The following is a 20,809-nucleotide window of genomic DNA, read 5'->3' as shown; positions in this document are numbered from 1 at the left end:
CTTACAAACGACTATCCAATGTCAAACCAATGACACCATCTTATGTCACCCTCGAAGTTAAATAACTTTTGTTCGAATCATTTTTTCGTATCTCTAATATTTTTAGAAATATTTGTCTGACAATGAGACGATTAAAATGGAACACCCTGTATATATTTATATGTATGTATGTGATTTATATAAAGTAACCGAATAAATTATTTGTGAAATTTGCAGACATGAAAAAATAGTTTATATCGACATATTCAGTACAAAGGGGACATCATATAGTAATAAACGATTATTTGATGAGTAAAAACATTGAGGGCATTACAAAGTCAACTTCATTTTTTTAAATGGAATGCTATATTTTTTATTTTATAGGCTTTTTAAATACAAGTTTATTGATATTACATACATATATTTAAGGTCATAAATACATAGTAAAATAAAAGTCAAATGTTTGACTTGTATTCCAATTGTAATAAAAATTTGAAGTATTGACCTTGGACTTGACGACACGGATAAATTTTATGTGTCAAATGATGTACTGCTTCTCTTACTTCTAATAAAATATTTTTAAGTGTTGCAGTTATTCGAGCAATCATATGTATAATATAATTATTATGAGTTCTTTTATAGTCATTCAGAATACACAATGCTTTTCATATATTCCCATAATAAATATAATTTATCAGATTGGACTCAGGTCATTAGATTACATTCTCTTAAATTATTTTTTATAGAGCAATATAAAAAACATGTGTATTCAAAACTATGTACAATTCGTAATAATGATACATGATTGCTCGAATAACTGCAACACTTAAAAATATTTTATTAGAAGTAAGAGAAGCAGTACGTCATTTGACACATAAAATTTATCCGTGTCGTCAAGTCCAAGGTCAATACTTCAAATTTTTATTACAATTGGAATACAAGTCAAACATTTGACTTTTATTTTACTATGTATTTATGACCTTGAATATCTGTATGTAATATCAATAAACTTGTATTTAAAAAGCCTATAAAATAAAAAATATAGCATTCCATTTTAAAAAATGAAGTTGACTTTGTAAAGACCTCAATGTTTCTACTCATCAAATAATCGTTTATTACTATATGATGTCCTCTTTTGTACTAAATATGTCGATATAAACTATTTTTTCATGTCTTCAAATTTCAAAAATAATTAAGTTATTTATATATATATATATATATATATATATATATACAGGGTAGGCCATTTTAATCTTCGCACTAAAATTTCCCAAAATTCAAAAGTTTAAGACAAAAATGTTTCAGATAAAAGTTGTATGGTTTCAAGGGGGACATGAGATGGTGTCATTGATTTGACCTTGAATAGCCATTTGAAGGTTACGTGACGGTCAACTTCAATTTCTTAAATGGAACACTATATTTTTTCTTGCATACTTTTATAGCTGACTTCAAGATCTTTCCAAAACACTACAATAAAATATTTTTTCATTAAGTATTTTTCGAGTTATAAGGCTGCAAATTTGCAGTATTTTGACATAAAATACAAATATCTTGGGAAATATTCATTTTTTGATTATCATACCTTAATACTTTTATGCACAGAATAATGAGATGAATCAGTTGGTGTAAAGAAAACACATATTTACCTTTAAAAAAAATATGAAAATTGCAATAAGCAGTTAGATAATTTTTCTTTAAGACAACTATGTGTTTTCTTTACACCAATTGATTCGTCTCATTATTCTGTGCATAAAAGTATTAAGGTATGATAATCGAAAAATGAATATTTCCCAAGATTTTGTATTTTATGTCAAAATACTGCAAATTTGCAGCCTTATAACTCGAAAAATACTTAATGAAAAAATATTTTATTGTAGTGTTTTGGAAAGATCTTGAAGTCAGCTATAAAAGTATGCAAGAAAAAATATAGTGTTCCATTTAAGAAATTAAAGTTGACCGTCACGTAACCTTCAAATGGCTATTCAAGGTCAAATCAATGACACCATCTCATGTCCCCCTTGAAACCATGCAACTTTTATCTGAAACATTTTTGTCTTAAACTTTTGAATTTTGAGAAATTTTAGTGCAAAGATTAAAATGGCTTACTCTGTATATAAATATATATATATATATATATATATTTGTATGTATGTATGTAGGTGTAATTTTATAAGAACATTCAAATAGACGTTTAAAATGCAATTTTTATTTTTATTTTTAATTTTTATTTTAATTTTTTTTTTATTAAAATGCAATTCTCAATTTTTTTTATCTGAAAGATAATGCAATCCTTTGTTTATTTTTTCATGTATAATTGATAATTATTATTATAGTTTTTATAGTAGTTAGTGCCAGAGGCGGTCTATTCGTGTGCTTTTTAAAAAATAATTCCAGAGGCGATCTATTCGTGTGCTGGTTGTTTTAAAAAATAATTCCAGAGGCGATCTATTTGTGTGCTGGTTGTTTTAAAACTGTAATTCCAGAGGCGATCTATTCGTGTGCTGGTTGTTTTAAAACTGTAATTCCAGAGGCGATCTATTCGTGTGCTGGTTGTTTTAAAAAATAATTCCAGAGGCGATCTATTCGTGTGCTGGTTGTTTTAAAAAATAATTCCAGAGGCGATCTATTCGTGTGCTGGTTGTTTTAAAAAATAATTCCAGAGGCGATCTATTCGTGTGCTGATAATTAAAAAAAATATTACACAATTACAATTACAATTTTACATTAGATGTGGTTTGCATGTGCGCTACAATAGTAGTATTTATATTGTTAGCTATCTATTTTTTCAGTAATACATTATTTTATAATTAATAATATATTTTTAATTGTACATTAAAATAAAGATTTATTTTTAAAAGATTTTGTTTTCAAAAATATTTATATATAAATATTTTTTTATAATTTTTATAATAATATTTAACAAAATACTTATCAATAAATGTTTTCTTGCAGGCGACAGTTACTTATCAGTGAGAAGACAAAGCAAGACGTAAAAAACTTGTCGGAGATGTGTCAAATTGTAAGTGATACAGATATGTATAATGTCGAACAAGATGTTCGATTAGCTAATAAATTAGACTCGAGAAGCATTGAAGATGTTAGTATGGAATCCGTCGACTTTAAAACATCGGATGAATTATTTCCCGATACGACGGATTCAAATATCAAAACAATGCAGTGTCTCGAGTCAAATACATGCATGTATGTCGAACAAGATATTTGTCTTTTCGACGATAACGAAAAGTTAATTGACTCGAGAAACGTTGAGGATACTAGCGAATCCGTTGATTTAAACAAATCGGAAGAATTATTTCCCGATACGACGGATTCAAATATCAAAACAATGCAGTGTCTCGAGTCAAATACATGCATGTATGTCGAACAAGATATTCGTCTTTTCGACGATAACGAAAAGTTAATTGACTCGAGAAGCGTTGAGGATACTAGCGAATCCGTCGAATCGGAAGAATTATTTCCCGATACGACGGATTCGAAAATCCAATCAATGCTGTATCAGAAGTCAAATACAGCTATGTATTCTGTAAAGCAAAATGTTAAACTTGGCATAGATAAATGTTCCGAAAGCATGTATATTGATGATTCCAATGACTCCAAAAGCATGCATTATGATAAATCCATTGATTTTGAAAAATCGGTAGAATCATTTACCGATACAATGGATTCTAATATTCAAATAATGCGATGTCTAGAGTCAAATACAGATATATGCAATGTAGAAAATGGTGTCAAAGATGACAAATATTATGTTATAGAAAAAATTAAAAAGAGCTCTATTGATAAAGATGATATCAAAGAAAATTTGCCTGCAGGCCGTCGCATTATGGACTTTTCTTTTATATGGACTGAGCTGCACAGAATCTTTGACAGACATAATAAAGCACTGGACTGCTCGTCAATTGAAAATTTGTTACTTATAAAGTCTGAAAAATGTGGGTTGAAAACCCAGCTGTTTTTCCAATGTAAATGTGCAAAACAAAAGCCAGCATTTGGTCAGAACCCACAAAACCGGAAATAATGGACATTAATACGGCTGCTGTAGCAAGAACACTTACTGTGGGAACTGGTTATGCCCAGCTGGAAAAGCAGCTTGCAGTCATGAATGTTCCTAGCATGTCCGAGCCAATGTACATCAAGAGTAGAGACAAATTAGTCGACGAGTTTGTAAACACATCTATAGAAAATATGAAAACGGCTGGTGAAATTGAAAAAAAAATCGCTCTTGATAACAACAAAGTTATAAACGGTATTCCGTATATAACAGTTGTAGCGGATGGTAGTTGGATGAAAAGATCGTATGGTACCACGTACGACTCTCCTGCCGGTATTGGAGCCATAATTGGTTACCGCACGAGAAAGGTTCTCTACGTCGGTGTTAAAAATAAATATTGCATAATATGCGATATGGCAGAGCGAAGAAGTATCGAGCCGAAAACTCACAATTGCTATAAAAATTTTGATCGCAACGTAAGCTCCACAAAAATGGAGAGCGATGCCATTGCAGAAGGTTTTAATTGTAGCCTCGAAATGCATGGTCTAATTTTTAAAACGCTTGTTGCTGACGGTGACAGTAGCGTATTAAACCATTAAAATTATAACCAAAGTATTAAAAATAATAATTCATACGGAGAACATATGATAACAGTTACCAAAATAGAATGCACGAATCATCTGCTACGTAATTTATGTAAAAAAATTAAAACTGTAGCAGAGAAAACTCGGCCAAAAACATTCAGACGGCCTGGCTTAATACAAGTGCAAAATGTAATAAAAAACAAAATTTTAGAAATACGAAAGGAAATAACTGAGGCAGCCGCTCTACGAAGACAAGAACGGCAACCTCAACATCGTCAGGCTATGGAATTACAAAAAGATATTTTAAACATTCCTAGGCATGTTTTTGGCGATCACAAGCAATGCAAAGAACGTGGCAAAGAGACTTGCGATGGAGAAGAAAATTATATAGATTCTTTAAAATCACATGGTCTCTATTTAGAAATAGAAGAAGCTGTCGAGTATATAAGTGGTTACTCTGACAGCTTATTGTTAAATTATACGAATAACATTACAGAGTCATTTAATTCGTCGATCTGCGCACAAATTGGCGGCAAACGTATTCTTGTTAATAAAAAAGGTGGTTACAATGCTAGAGTTGCGGGGGCAGTTTTGCAATTTAATACGCAACAAGTAATTACAGAAGTACATAAAAGCATGAATAAGACTGTTCCGCCTATTGTCGAGAAGTTGGAGAAGCGCCGAAGAGAAAAATTAGAGAAAAATAAAGAGTATCGACAAATAGAAGGAAGATCAAAAAAATTCAAACAAGAATCGGGAACAGACTCTTATTATGGTCCACACTCGCAAAAACCGGATCTACCGTCCGATGTAATCGAGCAATTTCGACAAAATCATTTTAAAAAATTGTCCGAAAATGCAAAAAATTGGCAAAAAATTGAACGCGACACTACAAAACAAAATGAATCACCACAATGGCTACAATTGAGACGTAAAATGTTAACGGCATCTAATTTTGGAACCGTATGTTGTAAAAGAATGAAAACGTCTTGCGCATTGCCTGTGAAAAATATTTTATATCCTTCTGCTATTGAAACCGAGGCAATGAAATATGGTCGCGAAAAAGAACCAATTGCGAGAAAAGAATTAGCCGAAATACTAAAAAAAGAGATTAAACCTTGTGGATTATTCATTGATATTGAACATCCATACTTGGGTGCTTCTCCAGATGGACTTATAGATGAAGATGGTCTGGTAGAAATAAAATGTCCGCACTCAGCTAAGAACTTAACAGCTGAAGAAGCTATAAAGATGACTCCACTAAAGAACATCTTTGATAAGAAAAATTCAGAACAAATGAATAAAAATCATAAATATTTCTATCAAATTCAAGGCCAGTTAAATATAACGCGGCGAGAATATTGTGTTTTTACTATGTGGACGCCAAAAAGCTTAAAAATAATACGTGTTATAAAGGATAATGATTTTTGGAGTAATAAAATGCTACCCTTTTTAACAAATTTCTATTATAATTGCATGCTGCCAGAAATCTTGGATAGTCGGCATAATAGACATATGCCTATTAGAAATCCAGATTATATAATAGAAGCTCAAAAAGGAGTAAAAAAATTAAATAGTTGTCGACAATGTAATACAGAAAACAAAAATATTATCAAAGAAAGTCAATGTTGCGAATATAATAGTTTATCTATGAAAGCAACTGTCACTCCTGTTACTGTTATAAGTGCGGAACAAGATGACGATTGCGCTATTGTAAATAGTTACTCACAAAATAAAGAACTAACTGAAAACGATATGGCACGACAAAAAAATTTTCTCGATAATCGTCCTATATCTGATAGTGAAATAGAGAAAAATGTATTACCTGTGGATAGTCTAATAAACGACGATTTATTGGACAAATTCTTGCGCGTCGTAAAAAATACATGTCCTTTTGAAACACAAAGTGTGTTATATTTAGAGTATTCTCATTTAATTGAACCAAGTCGTAGCAACAAAAGCTTACAAATTATTGGAGGAAATTGCAGTAATCATTGGCGATGTATATTTTTTGACGGCACCAAGCTTCGAGTGTATGACAGTCTACCCGATTGTACATACAATAAATTGGTGCCTAAAGAAAAAAATTACATTTATCGTCGTTATCCACAAATAAGTGCAAATGATATTATATTTGAAAAGGTTCAAAAACAACCTGATGGCACATGTTGTGGAATTTATGCTGCAGCTTTCGCTACAACTATAGCTTTAGGAGAAAATCCTTGTAATATGACATATTCGAATCGTATTGATAATATGAGGCAACATTTTCTTTACATTATCGAAGAAAATAAACTGTCGCCTTTTCCAAAATTCTAAAAAAAGAATCTTTAGGAAAAAATTCCTCAAATAAATATAACACAAATTTTATGTATTTATATCTAACGATATATACATAAAGAGGTGCATGTTTTTGTATATATCGAAATTATATCGATTTTGCAAATAATACATAAATGTCAATATTGCTATAAATATCAGCACTTGTCTCTTCTCCCTGTAAAATGAAACAAAAATTCTTTCTCAATTTACACCTACCTTGTCGTGGTGAAAAAGCTTTATACTAAAAGGTGTAAATAAGAGAGCAACAAAAAATTAAATTAGAAGTACATTTTATATCATGTTTTTTAGTGTCTAAAAGAAATTGTACAGACACTTGTACCTTTTCATCATATAAATATAAATATAGAAACACATATACATATTATGTATGTCAAAGTGAACAATAAATTGTGTTCAAATAAAGTAAAAAAAAAAACACATTTATATTTATATTCTTATCATCGACATTATACGCAAATATATGCGTATAAGATGATGTGTAACAATGTGTATATATAATTATTTTTTATAAAATTACAAGTTATATAAAATGGGACATCCTATTTAAATATATATCCTATATATATATATATATATATAGGATATATATTTAAATAGGATGTCCCATTTTATATAACTTGTAATTTTATAAAAAATAATTATATATACACATAGTTATATATATATATATATATATATATATATATATAAATATATAGAATATATATATATATATATATATAGAATATATATACAGGGTAGGCCATTTTAATCTTTCCACTAAAATTTCTCAAAATCCGAAAGTTTAAGACAAAAATGTTTCAGATAAAAGTTGTATAATTTCAAGGGGGACATGAGATGGTGTCATTGATTTGACCTTGAATAGCCATTTAAAGGTTACGTGAAGGTCAACTTCAATTTCTTAAATGGAACACTATATTTTTTCTTGCATACTTTTGTAGCTGACTTCGAGATCTTTCCAAAACACTACAATAAAATATTTTTTCATTAAGTATTTTTCGAGTTATTAAGGCTGCAAATTTGCAGTATTTTGACATAAAATACAAAATATCTGGGGAAATATTCATTTTTCGATTATCATACCTTAATACTTTTATGCACAGAATAATGAGATGAATCAGTTGGTGTAAAGAAAACACAGTTGCCTTTAAAAAAAATATGAAAATTGCAATAAGCAGTTAGATAATTTTTATTTAAAACAACTATGTGTTTTCTTTACACCAATTGATTCGTCTCATTATTCTGTGCATAAAAGTATTAAGGTATGATAATCGAAAAATGAATATTTCCCAAGATATTTTGTATTTTATGTCAAAATACTGCAAATTTGCAGCCTTAATAACTCGAAAAATACTTCATAAAAAAACATTTGATTATAATGTTTTGGAAAGATCTCGAAGTCAGCTACAAAAGTATGCAAGAAAAAATATAGTGTTCCATTTAAGAAATTAAAGTTGACCTTCACGTAACCTTCAAATGGCTATTCAAGGTCAAATCAATGACACCATCTCATGTCCCCCTTGAAACCATACAACTTTTATCTGAAACATTTTTGTCTTAAACTTTTGGATTTTGAGAAATTTTAGTGGAAAGATTAAAATGGCCTACCCTGTATATATATATCAGGAGACGCGGTAGTGTCTCCGGCCATGTTCAAACCCTAAAAGACCTTAAAAGACACTACAAGTTCAGGAGACGCGGTAGTGTCTCCGGCCATGTTCAAACCCTAAAAGACCTTAAAAGACACTACAAGTCTCCTTATCCTGCACCATCAAAGTCCATTTTTTGGGGGTGTAGAACTACTAAAATATAAAAAATTTTGAATTGCACGTAATATAACCTGAAAGGCGGCATCGCCACGAGTAATTTGAGCCAAGAAAAAATAAAATCGGTCAAGCCGTTCTGGAGATACAAGCGGTCAAAAAGTGACGTTTTTCATGAAAAATGAAGTAACGTCTTCTTCTTCTTCTTCTTCTTCTTCTTCTTCTTCTTCTTCTTCTTCTTCTTCTCTGTCCGCGTATAAATCTCTTCTCACCTTTCACTCACACCTCCCTCAACTTCCACCCACCCCTTTCCCTCCCACATCTCGCCCCCACCCCACCCCACCCACACTTCCACCCCTCTTTCGCCTCTTTCACCCTCTTTCGTCCTCTCTCACCCTCTTTCGTCCTCTCTCACCCTCTTTCACCCTCTTTCGCCCTCTCTCACCCTCTTTCGTCCTCTTTCACTCTCTTTCATTCTCTCTCACCTTCTTTCACCCTCTTTCATTCCCTCTCACCCCCTTTCGTCCTCTTTCACCCTCTTTCGTCCTCTCTCACCCTCTTTCGTCCTCTCCTCACCCTCTTTTATTCTCTCTCACCCTCTTTCACCCTCTTTCATTCCCTCTCACCCTCTTTCATTCCCTCTCACCCTCTTTCGTCCTCTTTCACCCTCTTTCGTCCTCTTTCACTCTCTTTCGTCCTCTCTCACCCTCTTTCATTCTTTCTCACCCTCTTTTACCCTCTTTCGTCCTCTTTCACTTTTTTTCACTCTCTTTCGTCCTCTCTCACCATCTTTCATTCTTTCTCACCCTCTTTTGCCCTCTCTCATCCTCTTTCGACCTCTTTCACACTCTTTCGTCCTCTCTCACCCTCTTTCGTCCTCTTTCAACCTCTTTCGTTCTCTCTCACCCTCTTTCGACCTCTTTCGTCCTCTTTCACCCTCTTTCGTCCTCTCTCACCCTCTCTTACCTCTTTCACCCTCGTACGTCCTTTCTCACCCTCTTTTGTTCTCTTTTACCCTCTTTCGCCTATCTCGTCTTCTCTTACCCTCATTCGTCCTCTCTCACCCTATCTTCAAAAAATCATAAAAATGAAAAGGTCAAGCTATGTTCAAAGAAAGGTCCTCAAAAATTTAAACCTAGTCTGTACAATGAAAAATAATTACTCGTAATTCCAGAGTTCCAATTTGTTAATATCGAATAATGTATTTGTTTCAAGTAATGGCAGTAGAGTCAAATACATACCTACGTATATGCAGCTTTTGCTGTTAATTGTACTTGAACGAAAAAAATAATTAAATGATTTAAATATAGCACATTTTAAATCAAGAAACTTATATAATCGAACTCTGTTTAGGAAAAGGTAGAACATTTCATTTGTCTCTGCCTTTACAAGAAACATTGGATAAGGTATGTCCTCCGGAAGATCCTATAAATTTGAATCACGAGTTGCACATTCTCGTTCGAGGTATACCCAAGAAATCTAAAGTGGTTTGGGAAAATTTGGTAGATATTAATAAAATGTATAAGGCTTTACAATGGTTGAAAGAAAATAATCCTCATTACTCAAAAATTCGTCTTCCAGCGTCATCTGATGATCTATTAAAGGATAAGTTGCAGGGAACAGAATATAGGATTGTCGATGAGGAAAGCGACAATGACGAAATAAATGAAGTGGTTGAGGAATTACCAGCATTGAATTTGTACAATGTACAGCAAAACAAAAATAATAATGATCAAACCGTTTTAAAACGTACGGCTTTTCTCACACAAATCACTGAACATTCGGATATTAACGATCAGTATACAATATACCCAATACACGCGTAAAGAATCGATAACGAATCTGCATTGAAGCTTTATCAAATGGTGAAAATTGAAGATTTTCCAATGGATAATCGTTATAAATATCTGGGATGTCATGTGTTTCCCTGATTTATATCCTGATGATGTCAATGGACAACGAGAAGATAGAAACTTTGCATTGCCGGAATATTTATTTATTAGAACACGATTGATGTCGAAACATAGTAGATTCAGGTTGAATCTGCAGTATCTGTTCTTCCTTGAATAGCTATTTGAGCAATAAATATATAACTAATAACTAACACCTACTTGCTACTACTCGTACCTATACATGCAATATGTTAAAAATCAAAATAAATAGCTTGCGCAGTGCAGCTTTTCTAACTTTCTTTTTTATAAAATTCTTCGCAATGTAACTATAACTTTTAGCTTAATGTGTCATATAATTAATTTCACATATTGCACTTGTAATCATGAATATATATTATCAATAAAAGAATTGTAATAACTACACAGTACTGCTACTGTACATACAATATAAATATATGAAGAAATCAAAATAAATGACTTTGCGCAGTGCAACTTCTCTAACTTCTTTTTTTATAAAATTCTCACAACGTAACTTAATTTTTAGTTCAATGTGATGAAATAATAAAAATTAGGTATTCTACTTATTTTTTGCATTGCTTAAATTTAAATACAAGTAATCTACGTATTATTTTTGAATAAAAAATTAAAATATTTCCGATTTGACTAAATAAATATTTTCTGAAAAAATATTTATTCATTTAGTGACGCTTAAATTTGCCAGATATATAGTTATGGATCCACGTTTTAATTTGAGCAACGGATCGATTAAATAAGCACTTATTTTTTTCTTTATACAGGAAATTTTTTTGTTAGATGGCAGCTGTGAAGTGGTAATTTCTTTTTGAAATTCTTTCAATATTGTATTACGTTCTTCTTCCGTCCAACGTCTTCGTTTTGTTATACCAAATGGAGATGCTACAAAATAAATTAATTATCTATGAATCAGAATAAATATTTCTATATAAAAAGCAATAATTTACCTAAATTTTATTTAAATGTATTTTTATTTAAATTACTAGTAGAATAAAATTACTTTAAAATTCTCTTCAGAGTACTGACAAACTTTCATTAATAAGAAAATATAAATATTATAACGTCATAATAATAAGAATAAAAAGAAATAGAAATGCAAAAATAAAATAATATAAAATAATATAAAATAATATAAAATAATATAAAAAATACAAATAATATAAATAAATATATAACTAAATTAAGCTAATGTGTGTGGAACCTTTATCATTTATCATTATTATTTTTTAATTAAATATTGTTGTTATGTACATTAAAATTTGTTGGAATAATAGATTAAAATCTATTCTGTCACCTTCCGCGTTGTTATATTGTAACGCCATCTCGTGATTATCGAGATAGGCAAGGAGCGATATTTCCTCAGCTTATGTTCTCTCTCTACTGTTCTTCTCCTCTTTTCATGTGCCGCGCACGTATCTTTTTCTGCTGAGTCACATGTATATTTTCTTGTATTGCTAAGGTTCCAATTAAAGGATATACTTGCTAATTTTGCACATATATCTCTCGCGACTATTCCTTATATCCTACCACTCGCAACGTGAGATTCACACTAGTTCTACAGGTTATGGGCCCAGGTTTCGCCGAGCGTTGAGGTTAGTTTTTTTTTCTTTACTTTCTCCACGTGCTCGATTAACCTGTGTGAATTCACGCTTGACCCGAGTGTCTACACATTTTTTCATACAATGGCTTCTGCATCATATGGACCGTATCGTATCGAGTTGCTGTCGAAAGACAATTACGATACCTGGAAACTACAGGCAGAGGCATTGCTTACGAAGAATGATCTGTGGGAGTATGTATGCGGAGAGAAGGTTAAGCCAGAACCTATGCCTGGGACGGCAGCTGGAAATGCCCTCGCGCAGGCTTGGACTGTTGCAGACAAAAAGGCAAGATCAGATTTAATCCTTTCAATTCACCCTTCAGAATTATCGCAAATTCGTGGATGCGAAACGTCACGTGATATATGGTTAAAACTCGAGTCAATCTACGCTTCGAAGGGGCCCGCAAGGAAAGCAACGTTGTTAAAGCAGCTCATACATCAGCGGATGCAAGACGGCGGAAACATGAAGGACCATATCAACAAATTTTTTGACGCTGTAGACAAGTTAGAGGGTATGGATGTGCAGGTAAATGGAGACCTGTTAACTATAATGTTATTATATAGCCTTCCGGCGTCATTTGAGAATTTTAGATGTGCCATTGAGTCTCGAGATAAACTTCCCACGGCTGAGGAATTAAAGGTAAAGATTATGGAAGAAACAGAAGCCCGAAAGGCTGGAGAAGAGCTTGTTACTGCATTGGCTGTGAAACATGGCAAACCAAGAAGATTTCGACATCCCAGAAGAGAAAAGACTGATGAGAAGGGAACCGAGAATAATAGCCCGATAGTAAAATGTTATGACTGCGGTGTTGTAGGACACAAGAGGCCGGATTGCCCAAAAAGGAAGGAAAGTAAGTCCCCTCGAAAAGCTCAGCAGTCGGCAAGTGCCGTTGATGATTCGTATGCTGCCTGTCACATGACTGTGCCGATTGAAGAGGCATTTGGAGGCAAGTGTGGAATAACAACTCGACCTTGGATTCTCGACAGTGGATGTACTGCCCATCTGTGTGGTGACGAAAAAAGGTTTCAATGGATTCACGAATCAGGCAGAAACAAATTAAATTTAGCTAGTCACGCCGTTGCAGAAATTAAGGGCGAAGGCGACGTCATTCTCAATGCTGCGACTAAGCAGAGAAAACGATTGGTGCAGTTCCGAAATACGTTATACGTGCCCGACTTACGCACAAATTTAATTTCAGTGGCAAAGATAACAGACATGGGACACGACGTATTTTTCAATAATCGAGAAGCGCGAGTAGTGAGTCGAGATGGTGATGTGAGATTAGTAGCGGATCGTAAAGGCGACTTATACTACGTTCGCGAAGACGTAAAATGCGAAAATGCTGCGATCGCAACGGAGTGCTCCGAACTGTTGAAGTGGCACTGCCGATTGGGTCATTTAAATGCGCGGGACCTCTCGCTTTCGATTCGGGACCGCGTTTCGTCGAATGTAAACTTAAAAGATATTGATAATCTGTCGCGTTGTACCATATGTTTAAAAGGAAAAATGACTGCATTACCGTTTCCAAAGGATCGAAATCCGTGCTCTGAGCCATTGAAGATTGTACATTCGGATGTCGTTGGCCCATATCGTTCACAGGCTGCAAATGGTGCACGATATTTTGTAACTTTTGTTGATGACTGCACTAGATTGGCCGAAGTTTATTTTCTACGAAGAAAAGCGGGCGTATTAGAGGCGTTTAAATCGTATCAAGCTATGGTAGAACGAGTGACCGGAAGAAAAATAAAGCTTTTGCAGTCAGACAATGGCAAAGAGTATTGTAGCGCCGAGTTCGACCAGTATTTGGGAAAGATTGGCATTGAACGCAGATTAACAGTCCCTTATACTCCACAGCAAAATGGAGTAGCTGAAAGATTTAATCGGACTTTGCAAGATATGGCTAGATGTCTGATGCTTCAGTCGGGATTGACTGCAAGTTTCTGGACCGATGCCATCGCTACTGCTTGTTATATACGTAATAGGTGCCCAACGAGTGCCCTAAACGGAGACATTCCATTTGAAAAATGGACAGGTGAATCATTAAATTATAATAACCTAAGAATTTTTGGTTCCAAAGTTTTTGTTCTAGATAAAGATCCGACGAAGGATAAGCTAGCAGCCCGTTCATTGGAAGGCATTTTTGTAGGATATCCTAGAGACACAAAAGGCTTCCGGGTGTGGATCCCGTCGAAACATAAAACTATCATTGCTCGAGATGTTCGCTTCCTAGAGGAGATTAATAATCTATCTGATGATTCACAAATCTTGGATGAATTGACAGTGGAAAGTACAACGAAATTGAGTGAAGAATCCTCCAAAGATTCTCCCCGCGATTGTATCGAGCTAGTTCCTACCGACCCCACAGCAACGGTTCCACTGGTTGCCTCTCCTAATTCTCCGTGTGAACCTTCGATACAATGCGAAGGGCTCAAGCGAGCGCCTGGAAGGCCTAGATTGCTTCGCACCGGAAACCGAGGCCGACCCCAAAAATTATTCAGATCCCAGACGTCGACGGAGAAGGCTGAAGAGAGTCCGATAGAGATGGATTCAGAAGAGACAAGCGACCCAGACGATGTTTTTACCGGCGTGGCCGAAGTATCTGTTCAAGAAGCACTTGAGGGTAAGGATCGTGAAGAATGGAGAAGAGCTGTAGAAGAAGAGGTCGTAGGTTTGTTGAAGAATGATACATGGGATATCATCAAAAAATCCGAGGGACAGAACATTGTTGGCTGCAGGTTTGTGTTGACGAACAAATATCGTCCAGATGGACAGATTGAACGACGCAAGGCTAGAATAGTTGCAAAAGGATATAGTCAACGCTTCGGAGTCGACTATTATCAAACGTTCGCCCCCGTTGCAAGATTAGAAACGGTCAGGACCTTGATGGCCCTTGCTGCAGAGCTAAGGCTAAAAATCTGGCAATTCGATGTTGTCACTGCTTATTTAAATGGTCAACTCGAAGAAAAGGTCATTATGAAAATGCCTGAGATGCTTGAAGAGATGCTGAAAAGAATTGTTGCTAAGACATCGAATGCTTCAGAAGTTCACAAACGCGCTCAGACTATGTTGAATATGATCGAAAAAGGGGGAAATGCATGTCGTCTTAAACGAGCTTTGTACGGTTTACGTCAGGCTGGACGACAATGGCATGCAAGGTTGAGTCAAAAAATGAAGGATCTTGGGCTCAAGGCCACAGTGAACGAACCATGCCTCTATTATGGCTGGCGTAATTCCGAAATCATGCTTGTCGTCGTCTATGTTGACGATTTACTCGTGGCAGCGCGGGATGAAACCTGGATCCAGGAGATCAGAGATCAACTACTGCAAGACTTCGAAGTAAAGGACCTAGGACCTTCAAAATATTGCCTGGGATTAGAAATTACACAAAAAAACAATGTGATTGAGCTATCTCAGACGGGTTATATCATGGCGTTGCTGAAAGAATATGGAATGGAAAACTGCAACGCGGTAGCTACACCTTCTGAGATGCCATCACAGCGTTCCGCAACCGAGCCATTGGTGAATAAGGCTCCCAACTCAGAAAAATGGCCGTATCGTGAGTTAATCGGTGCATTAATGTACCTGGCTGTAGCAACACGGCCAGACATCGCAAATGCTGTCTCCAGACTGGCTCAACATGTGAATGACCCTCAGGCTAAACACTGGTCAGCGGCTAAGCGAATTCTGAGATACTTGTCGGGGACGTCTGATCTGGCGCTTGTCTATACCCAAGCAGGCGACCCTATCCACGGATTTTCAGATGCCGATTGGGCGAACGACACATCTAACCGTCGTTCTTATACTGGTTACGTTTATATTTTAGGTGGAGCCGCAATCTCTTGGAGATCTCAGAAACAACGGACAGTTGCCTTATCGTCTACCGAGGCCGAGTACATTAGTCTCTCGGAAGCTACCAAGGAAGCCATCTATTTGCGAAGCCTGTTCCACGAGATTGGGATGGACGAATATGGAAAGATCGTTCTCTCTGTCGACAACCTCGGGGCATTATACATAGCTTCCGACCCTGTTCATCATGCTCGGACGAAACATATAGACGTCCGATGCCATTTCGTTCGTGAGAAGGTCGCATCTGGTAAATTGGAATTACAACACGTGCCCACAACACGTATGACTGCTGATATCCTCACTAAGGCACTTCCTCGTGTCTCGCACGAAAGATGCCTGAAAGAGTTGGGACTACTAGCTGCAAACTTCAAAAATCATTAACGCGCAACTTGAGAGGGCGTGTTGGAATAATAGATTAAAATCTATTCTGTCACCTTCCGCGTTGTTATATTGTAACGCCATCTCGTGATTATCGAGATAGGCAAGGAGCGATATTTCCTCAGCTTATGTTCTCTCTCTACTGTTCTTCTCCTCTTTTCATGTGCCGCGCACGTATCTTTTTCTGCTGAGTCACATGTATATTTTCTTGTATTGCTAAGGTTCCAATTAAAGGATATACTTGCTAATTTTGCACATATATCTCTCGCGACTATTCCTTATATCCTACCACTCGCAACGTGAGATTCACACTAGTTCTACAAAATTCTATCAAAAAATGCATTATAAATAAAAGCTTAATATATTAATATACTTTGACATAGTCACATGAAAATATAATACTAAATAATATTTAAAAGAAAATCCACTCTGACTTGATAAGTTTATAAAAACTGAATACAATATGTGAAAATGAGAAAATAAACTTACTACTGCCACGTTTCTTTATCTTTGGGAAATAAGTTTCGTCAAAATCATTGTCATTATTCACTATAGTATGGTTTTGATGCACGATTTTCTTTTTGACAGATTTTTGTTGTTCATCTGTTACGCTAAGAAATTTCGGTAATTTCCTTTCTGTTCGTAATAAAGAAGGCTTACGTGAACTTATCATACATGTTTCGGCATCGTTTTCCCATTCTGCACTCGAAGTATCTTTGTTTGTTTCTTGCATCTCTTCCTCTTCTGTTAATAATAACACAATATTATGATAATTATTATATATGTATATATATATGTAACCAAATCTTGAAACTAAGGGCTAATATATGCTACAACCGCGGACGTCGATGCATAAAAATTGAGTAAAGCAGAATGAACACAATAATGAAACGTATTCTCAATTTGAATCCATTTCAATGAATATATCATATTCATACTTTGATTTAATAGGTTCCAAACGTAACGTTTCATTGTTGCATTCATTATTACTACTTTTATTTCTACACAGACATCCATGATCGTGGCACACATTAGCCTTAATTTCATAAGTTTTGGTTTATACGGACTTTTGTCTGATTTTTTCTTCTAATTAAATAGATATATTAAGAATGCAGAAAAGTTTAAAAAAGGAATACAATAATTAATATATTTTATACAAAAATTAATATATAAAAAGTACTTGTGGCATATATATAATAAGATAAATAGTGTATATACCTGAATCACTATTATTAGATTGCTGTTGCTCATTTTCACCTAATGCTGCTTCAAGAAATTTCGTCATACGAACTATCTCTACAGCTGCTATTGACTGTCGATAATGGCGTTTATGAATTTTCTCGTGATGTCCCATAAAGTTCGCCAAATCATCCACTTCATTGTCAGATAAATTTAACGTAATGCATGTTGTAGCAATATGTTTACGTAATTCAGTACCTCTTAAGAAATGTGGTATTTGTGCATCACATTTTTTAGAAAAATATCGCATAAGGATACACGCTCTTAAATATTTGAAATGACGTTTGGTACTACTAGGTATGCCAAACACATACGGATTTTTCTCAGGAACATTTGCATCCTTTCGCTGGTTCAAAATTAGTTCAACACATTGAACTAATACCATGTCTAAAATCACAGGCACTGTACGTCCCAATTTTCCACGAATTAAGAATCTTACGTATTTATCAGCAACCTATATACAAAAGTTATATATGGATTATTATTTTGCATCATATACCATATTGTGTGTAATTTAATTATAATATTTGTAAACAAATAATATTTATACATAATATTTATAAATAAATTTATCATATTTAATACTTTGTGTAACATCATCTTTCCTCAAAACTGGGAATAAAAATTTTCTTACTGTCTCAATTGCACATTCATGAATTCTGCCCATCAAAGCACGTCCTAAAACTTGTACATTTCTGCCTTTCGATTTTCCTACACATTCTTTAAAATGATGCCTGATATTATTTTTAGAGAACCATCCTTTACACTTTGCGCAACTTATAAAATCTTGTACTGTTTTGCAACTATTTTTGGCAGGCCTTCGACAAACAATTAATTCTCCCGTATTTAAGAAAGGATCCGTATTATGTATGAAATTCCTTTTTTTTCTAATAGACTCTATAATTTGTTTTCTTTCTAAATTACCTGCAATGAGAATATTAAGTAATGTATATATAATGTAAATAATGTATATATAATGTAAATAATGTATATATAATGTAAATATATTAATAAAAATTATAACATATTAATATATTATATTTAACAAATAATCAATATTTATAAAAAAATATACTATAAACTTAAATAATTATACAGAATTGAAAAATATGATCACCTTTTGGTAATAATACAAATTTCTTTACTTTAGGTTCCAATTTATGCACGTTTTCTAAATGACGTGCAATTTTACTCTGAAACTTTTTGCAATAGTAGCAAAAATTTTTTTTTTGATGTCCCTTAGGTTGAGAAAATGGAACATATAAATTGTCTTCTCTACAACCAAATGTATTGATAGAAGAAAAATCTATCAGTGATTCTGAAGAATTTTTATTATTAGTTGGAGATAGGTTATTGCGGAAGCTTTCATGTTCCGTAGTTATTTTGTCAATTGTAATTTCCTATGCTGAAGGTAGATATTCTAAAGTACTTGATGTGTTTGCAGAAACAATATTGACATTAATATCATCACAGGAAATCATATTATTATCACTATCATTACTTAATGTGTTTGCACAAGCAATATTGTCATTAATATTTTCATAATCACAGGAAATCATATTATTATCATTATCATTATAATTTATAGAAGCTTTGGCGTTAGTGAGATCATTTAAGATACTAGAACTATTATCATCGTTAAAAGAAAATATCATGACATCTTTGAGAACAATACCCGTTTCAGACACATTGAAATTGTCATTATCACAGGAAAATGTCAGATTATTATTATGAGAATTATTACTGTTTATAAAATTAATATCAATATCAGTATTTACATGACAGTTATTGTCATTATCACAAGAAAGTATCACATTATTATCAAACTCACAGTTATTCTTAGAATTATTAGCATTAATGTTATTATTATTGCACAAAAGTGATATATCAATATTAGGATCATTATCATTCGCAGAATTATTGATATCACTATGTACTGTTTTGCAACCATTATTGTTCTCATAAGAAAGTATCACATTATCAAAATCAGTATCATTTGCAGAATTGTTAGCATTAATAGTACTATCTACTACATTATGATTTCTGTCATTACAGGAAAATGTAATGTTAAGTTTAGTAGCTTTTACTCTATTCTGCTCATTATTAGACTCACTAGGAATTATCATAGCATTATCACAACCAACATTTTTCTTAGAACTATTAGTTACACAATTTTTATCATTTATTGCAGTGTGATCATGTTCATTAGAAAATGTCCCGTTGTTATCAAAATCAGTACTATTCGCAGAATTATTGTCATTAATATTTTCTACAATGCTATCATTTCCATTATTATCGGCATTATTATTTGTAAAATTATCAGTATTACCAATAATTTTCGTTTTAAATCCGTTATTAGAATCAACGTGTTTTATAAGATAATTGATGTTACTTTGATCATTTGCATTGTGGCCTTGTTCATTATAAAGAAATGATACTACATTATTGTCAAAATCAATAGCATTATATAAATTGTTAGTATTAGTATTCTTTTTAGTATAATTCATATTGATAATGCAAGCATCTTGTGGTATTTCTGTAGTTTCTACAAAAAAAGTATAATTACTGTAAAAAATAGAAATGCAATATATTGCATGTAGTTTTAGAATTATAATACTGTAATACTTACTATTATTATTATTAACAATTAATTTTATGTTTTTCAGAGCAATACGTGGATTATTTGTATTTAAACTTTTAGCAATTGCAAGAAGATCATTTTTATTTTCTGTAACAATAAATATAGTAATTTCAATTATTTATATATAAATAACCAGAAATTAACGCGTTGATGCAAGAATTTAACTGAAAAGAAAACTAAAAAGCAGTGCTAAGTAAAAACTTTAGATTTTTACGACTTAAGTTAATATTAACCTGTTAAAAATCGAATAAAAAGGTTACGTGCTGTTGTGCTCAATATTAACAATATTATTGCAATAAAAACATTTTATATTATTTTAAATAAATATAGAATGGTGATACTTACTATTCTGTGCAATTGTACGTATAATACATGTTTTTTTACGATTCCTAACTGGACATTTTACGCGTCTTCTCTTGTGTTTTATATTTACATGATATTTATGATAATTACAAAAAAATAATATATATCGTGACATTTTTCACTTAATGTGATGCAATC

General features: G+C 33.2%; 2 protein-coding genes across 2 annotated transcripts; both read right to left on the bottom strand.

Moving 5' to 3' along the window:
* Window positions 1-11,194: 11,194 nt before the first annotated feature.
* LOC114944870 (uncharacterized) lies at window positions 11,195-18,965 on the bottom strand. Its single transcript, XM_085483179.1, has 5 exons — window positions 18,785-18,965; window positions 18,302-18,591; window positions 17,647-18,121; window positions 16,918-17,172; window positions 11,195-11,485 (listed from the first exon to the last, which is right to left on the bottom strand). The coding sequence occupies exons 2-5, from the start codon at window positions 18,332-18,334 to the stop codon at window positions 11,265-11,267; spliced, it is 984 nt and encodes a 327-aa protein (XP_085339305.1). The 5' UTR covers window positions 18,335-18,591; window positions 18,785-18,965; the 3' UTR covers window positions 11,195-11,264.
* Window positions 18,966-19,067: 102 nt separating this feature from the next.
* LOC146723100 (uncharacterized) lies at window positions 19,068-20,263 on the bottom strand. Its single transcript, XM_085483175.1, has one exon. The coding sequence runs from the start codon at window positions 20,172-20,174 to the stop codon at window positions 19,068-19,070; it is 1,107 nt and encodes a 368-aa protein (XP_085339301.1). The 5' UTR covers window positions 20,175-20,263.
* Between the last annotated feature and the right edge of the window lie 546 nt (window positions 20,264-20,809).

This window comes from Nylanderia fulva, unplaced genomic scaffold (assembly GCF_048542155.1).
Source record: "Nylanderia fulva isolate GAGA-0341 unplaced genomic scaffold, ASM4854215v1 Scaffold232, whole genome shotgun sequence".
Classification (NCBI taxonomy): Eukaryota; Metazoa; Arthropoda; class Insecta; order Hymenoptera; family Formicidae; genus Nylanderia; species Nylanderia fulva.
This window is presented reverse-complemented; position numbering and strand designations above follow the sequence as displayed.